A 6,273-nucleotide genomic window follows, 5' to 3' on the forward strand; every position below is an offset into this window, starting at 1 on the left:
CAAATGTTGTTACGTCGTGTTGTAAGTGTTGCAATTTTTTGTCGCATGTGCGTGAAACGTTTCAACTTGACGCAACATTTCGACGTATCAACAATGCAGCGTACGGAGCAGCGTAACATTTCGACGAAAGTAGCATGACCTCGGTCATGCTGACGTATCAAAACGACGTTTGTGATTTATCTGTTGCAGAACGTTGTAACATATATTTTTATCAAAATAACTGTAATGTTCACACGCAGTGCAGATTTCAGGGTCAGTGACGATGAACCTTTCCATAATGTATTTATCGTTGAGGTGTATTCAATTGCAATAAAAATAATTAGTTTCTAAATAGGAATAAAAATGAAATCTGAAAACTTCCAAGCTCATTTTCTCAGCTCGATGAAAATGTTACATACGCCGATTTGAAAAAGTTCCCGAGATTTGTTCGATTATCATCTTTCTGCTTCTTCTTCTACGTGCAACATCAAAAGGCCCATTATGTATCAATACAATGTTGCACATCGTTTTGTGTTGCGCAGGTTGCGCACGTTGCGCAGCAACATGTTGAGAATTTGACACAAAAGTTGGCGCCAAAATATTATTTTTAGTTATAACACAGACGTTCCGCGTGGGGGACATCCGAAATAATTTCAGAATGATTGAAGCCGCTGGAAATCTCGCAAAATTGAATCTCAATGAGCAGAAGCGCTCTGATTACCTGGACTGGAACGAGTATTTCATGGCAACGGCATTTTTGGCCGCACGCCGCAGCAAAGACCCCAACACTCAGGTAGGCGCATGCATCGTCAACGAAGAGAAAAAGATAGTGGGTGTCGGCTATAACGGGTTTCCTCTCGGGTGCAGCGATGATGAGTTCCCATGGGGTAAAATGGCCGAGGATCCCTTGGACACCAAATACCTCTACGTGTGCCACGCTGAGATGAATGCAATCCTGAACAAGAACAGCTCGGACGTTAAGAATTGTACCGTGTACGTGGCGCTGTTTCCCTGCAACGAATGCGCCAAAATAATTATCCAATCCAAGATCAAAGAAGTGATCTACATGTCCGATAAGCATGCTCACAAAAAATCTACCATTGCCTCCAAGAAGATGTTTGATGCCGCGGGGATCAAATACTGGCAATTCGTACCAAAGAGGAATAAAATCGTTATTGACTTCTCTGAAATTGACTGGGACACGCTGAATCAGCTTCCGGATACACCAGCCAAAAGCAATGGTTTAAGACTAGTTGAAAGTAAAAATGAAATATGAATAAGTTATTTATTTTTAGAGGTAGCACTTTAACACGTAGGTAAAAAGACGACATGGTGGTAGACCATGCAATAAAACAATGGAACGGTAACGAAAAGACTTTAATTAAATTCAGCTTGATTAGAAGTTTGAGTAGATGACAAGCCTAGCGCGCTGGGCAAATATGACCCACTCGTCCTGAAAGGGTTAAACGTCGATACACATGCCTGGCGTATTCTTCTTCTATGGCTCTACATTCCAAATGGAACCTGGCCTGCTTTTCAAAGTATTTTTTAGCTATTCCTCAGTTATTAATTGAAAGTTTTTTAAACACGGCATAGGGTTTCCACCGCATGCAGTCCGACCTTCCACGAAGTTGCCGGCCTCTGTCCGATTGTGTGTTGATGTTTTCGCTATCCTTTCTTGTGTCATTTGTACTGCCCGTGACCAGCCCGGCAAAGCCTGCCGTATTTTATACGATATACAATATTTTCTTCTTTGTACAATCGATGCAGGTCATGATTCATGCGTCTGCGCCACACATTTTTTCTATAGTTTCCCTCTGAGTATTAAACGCTGCACTTTTTGCTCGAAAACCCGGAAGCTCTCCGGTCCGCCTCTTTTAACGATCACGCTTCATGTCCGTAACGTACCACTGGTAGGCAAATTATGTTTCCATCTGCATGCTACGGGAACTAAGCTGGTTTTTACGTAATCTGTTTTATATTCTTCTTCTTCAACGGTTCCAATAAGGTTGATGTCATCCGCAAATCCTAGGAGCATATGCGACCGTGTGATGATAGTGCCGTTTATCTGCACGTTATCATATTCTATAAACAAGGCGACAAGAATTATTTTAGACTATTTTTGATGAAAATACCATGGTACAAATACCGCCAGTGGGCGTCATTAGTATTATATAGCGTAGTGGGTACACACGCACAAACACGTTGGACTCCGCCCCTAAAAAATGCTTCTTCTTTCTGTTTGGGTGGTGCTTACTTTTGTTCACCACCCACTTAACTGGACCGGCAACGCAGGTCATATGTCCACCTATTTCTATTTATACTCCAATATTCTCCCACAAACTGTTGCCAGATGGCCGTTGGCATATCCTATCCGTTCGGCTGCTTTTTAGCAGCTCCTACAACTGCCAAGCGTGGGATATTGAAACGCATCGTTCTGTTATTTCGCGCCCGAATTTTGCACTATATTTTTGCCCTATATTTAAGCAAGTTTATCCACTCGAGTGTTGGGGCAGCAGGGACTATGTCCAACGGCTTGACGATCCCTCCCCAGGCCATCTGCGAGTTGTGGCGCCTGCCTAGGAAGCCCAAGTCCTGGTCCAAGTTCATGTCCATGACACGATGGCCCTCCGACGTGACAGGAGGTTTGCGCAGGCCTAATAAGCCGCCTTTAAAAACAACCATTACGAACGACATAGAAGATAATACGCCTCGATACAATCGGCAACGACCTAGGCGACGAATAAAGGATCACGATTAGAAGCTTGGAACATGGAACTGCAAGTCGCTAGGCTTCGCAGGTTGCCACAGGATAATCTACGATGAATTACATTCTCGCAACTTCGACGTCGTAGCGCTGCAGGAAATCTGCTGGACAGGACAGAAAGTGTGAATAAGCGGGCATCGAGCGGCTACTTTTCTACCAAAGTTGTGGCACCACCAAAGAGTTGGGAACCGGCTTCATAATGCTGGGAAAGATGCGCCAACGCGTGATTGGGTGGCAGCCAATTAACGCAAGGATGTGCAAGTTGAGAATAAAAGGCCGATTCTTAAACTATAGCCTCATCATCAACGTGCACAGCTCACACGAAGGGAGACCCGACGACGAGGAAGAAGCGTTCTATGCACAGCTGGAGCAGACATACGATGGATGCCCACTGCGGGACGTCAAAATCGTCATCGGTGACATGAACGCTCAGGTAGGAAGGGAGGAAATGTATAGACCGGTCATCGGACCGGATAGTCTGCATACCGTATCGAACGACAACGGCCAACGATGCATAAACTTTGCAGCCTCCCGCGGATTGGTAGTCCGAAGCACTTTCTTCCCCCGTAAGAATATCCACAAGGCCACATGGAAATCACCTAATGAAGTAACGGAAAACCAAATCGACCACGTTCTAATCGACGGTAAATTCTTCTTCGACATCACGAACGTACGCACTTACCGCAGTGCGAATATTGAATCCGACCACTACCTCGTCGCAGTATGTCTGCGCTCAAAACTCTCGACGGTGATCAACACGCGTCGGAGTCGTCCGCCGCGGCTTAACATTGGGCGGCTACAAGACGGTAGACTAGCCCAAGACTACGCGCAGCAGCTGGAAGTGGCACTCCCAACGGAAGAGCAGCTAGGCGCAGCATCTCTTGAAGATGGCTGGAGAGATATTCGATCCGCCATTGGAAGCACCGCAACCGCTGCACTAGGCACGGTGGCTCCGGATCAGAGAAACGACTGGTATGACGGCGAATGTGAGCATTTAGTTGAGGAGAAGAATGCAGCATGGGCGAGATTGCTGCAACACCGCACGAGGGCGAACGAGGCACGATACAAACGGACGCGGAACAGACAAGACTCGAGGAAAAAGCGCCAACAGGAAGATCGAGACCGTGAAGAGACGGAGGAACTGTATCGCGCTAATAACGCACGAAAGTTCTATGAGAAGTTGAACGTAAGGGCCACGTGCCACAGCCCGATATGTGTAAGGACATAAACGGGAACCTTCTTACAAACGAGCGTGAGGTGATCCAAAGGTGGCGGCAGCACTACGAAGAGCACCTGAATGGCGATGTGGCAGACAACGGTGGCGGTATGGTAATGAACCTAGGAGTACGCGCGCAGGACATGCGACTTCCGGCTCCGAATCTCCAGGAAATCCAGGAGGAGATCGGCCAGCTGAAAACAACAAAGCCCTTGGAGTTGACCAACTACCAGGAGAGCTGTTTAAAAACGGTGGTGAGGCACTGGCTAGAGCACTGCTGGGTGATTACCAAGGTTTGAGAGGATGAGGTTCTGCCACAGGAGTGGATGGAAGGTGTCGTGTGTCCCATCTACAAAAAGGGCGATAAGCTGGATTGTAGCAACTACCGCGCAATCACATTGCTGAACGCCGTCTACAAGGTACTCTCCCAAATCCGCCGACTAACACCAATTGCAAGAGAGTTCGTGGGGCAGTACCAGACGGGATTTATGGGTGAACGCTCTACCACAGACCAGGTGTTCGCCGTACGTCAGGTATTGCAGAAATGCTGCGAATACAACGTGCCCACACATCATCTATTTATCGACTTCAAAGCCGCGTATGATCGATCGGGACCAGCTATAGCAGCTAATGCACGAAAACGGATTTTCGGATAAACTGATACGGTTGATCAAGGCGACGATGGATCAGGTAATGTGTGTAGTTTGAGTTTCAGGGGCATTCTCCAGTCCCTTCGAAAAGCGCAGAGGGTTACGGCAAGGTGATGGTCTTTCGTATCTGCTATTCAATATCGCTTTGGAGGGAGTAATACGAAGGGCAGGGATTGACACGAGTGGTACGATTTTCACGAAGTCCGTCCAGTTATTTGGTTTCGCCGACGACATTGAGAGGATGGAGGAACCTACATCAGACTGAAAAGCGAAGCTAAACGTATTGGACTAGTCATTAACACGTGGAAGACGAAGTAAATGATAGGAAGAGGCTCGGAGACGCATCATGGAAGGAAATCGTACGTATTTTGGACTCCGCAAAACGCTCCGATCGAATAGAGTTCGCCGCCGTACCAAACTGACTATCTAATATCTACAAAACGCTTATTAGACCGATAGTTCTCTACGGACACGAGACCTGGACGATGCTCGTGGAGGACCAACGCGCACTGGAAGTTTTCGAAAGGAAAGTGCTGCGTACCATCTATGGTGGGGTGCTGATGGCGGACGGTACGTGGAGGAGGCGAATGAACCACGAGTTGCATCAGCTGTTGGGAGATCCATTCATCGTTCACACCGCGAAAATCGGAAGACTGCGGTGGACCGGGCACGTAGTCAGAATGTCGGACAGTAGTCCGGTGAAAATGGTTCTCGACAACGTTCCGACTGGAACAAGAAGGCAAGGTGGATCGATCAGGTGGAGGACGATTTGCGGACCCTCCGCAGACTGCGTGGTTGGCGAAGTGCAGTCATGGACCGAGTTGAATGGAGAAGACTTTTATGTATTGCACAGGCCACTGCGGCCTTAGTCTGGTAATAAATAAAATCCACTCGAGTGTTGCCAAATGTGTGCGAATATTCTTACGTGCGAAATAGGTACTGCAGATTGCCGTTCTTCTAGCAACATCGAATACTTTTCGTACCAACGACAAGGCCAAAGAAGCTTTCTCTCGTGATCTACGCGTTTGCATCCCCGATAACAATCATCACATCGTGTGTGCCACTCTCCGTAGTCCGTTTTAGGCCTCATAAAAGCACGCAATTAGGCTTATCGTTCGTTGGAACATAGATGCTGATTAGGCAGTTGTTGAAGTTGTAGAATTTGTCTTCATTCTTTATCTTATAGGCCAACGGTTTACATAAAGTTAGTGTAACAATCACGGATGTGATTTGTCAAATGTTGTCGCGTAATATGAACACTAGGTTTGTCAGATTGCACTTATGTCATCAAAAACTATGAAAAACTAAACATCATTATTGCGAGTTCTAAGGTGGTTTATGCTGGGCTAAGGGGTTTAGCATAGAGGCACAAAATAGAGGCCAATAATGAAAGTAGGTATGTCTATGTACAGTAAGTTATATCCAAACTTCGCTCCCCTATGCTTAAGATATTTTCTGTTATTTTCTGTCAACTTTTAGCTAATTTGGTAGTAATTTGGCTGATCACTGGTAGTTTAAAGTTTGTATGATATTACTTTACTATGACGTCAACGGCTCAATTATATATTCAAATACTTAATGGGCCACCTCACGGAGCTGGTTTTTACATAAGTGACGATTTCCATACAAACTTAAAACTGCGCGTGCTCAATCAAATGACA

General features: G+C 46.2%; 1 protein-coding gene across 1 annotated transcript; it reads left to right on the forward strand.

The window, feature by feature from the left end:
* The first annotated feature begins 561 nt into the window (after positions 1 to 561).
* On the forward strand, positions 562 to 1,352 carry LOC134217486 (deoxycytidylate deaminase). Its single transcript, XM_062696254.1, has one exon. It carries the CDS (start codon positions 638 to 640, stop codon positions 1,253 to 1,255), a length of 618 nt encoding a protein of 205 aa, XP_062552238.1. The 5' UTR covers positions 562 to 637; the 3' UTR covers positions 1,256 to 1,352.
* The last annotated feature ends 4,921 nt before the right edge of the window (positions 1,353 to 6,273 follow it).

The sequence above is a fragment of the Armigeres subalbatus genome, chromosome 2 (genome assembly GCF_024139115.2).
Source record: "Armigeres subalbatus isolate Guangzhou_Male chromosome 2, GZ_Asu_2, whole genome shotgun sequence".
NCBI lineage: Eukaryota > Metazoa > Arthropoda > Insecta > Diptera > Culicidae > Armigeres > Armigeres subalbatus.

Excerpts from the sequence above, each read along its gene's own strand:
- LOC134217486 (XM_062696254.1), top strand. The coding sequence starts at position 638 with ATGATTGAAGCCGCTGGAAATCTCGCAAAATTGAATCTCAATGAGCAG.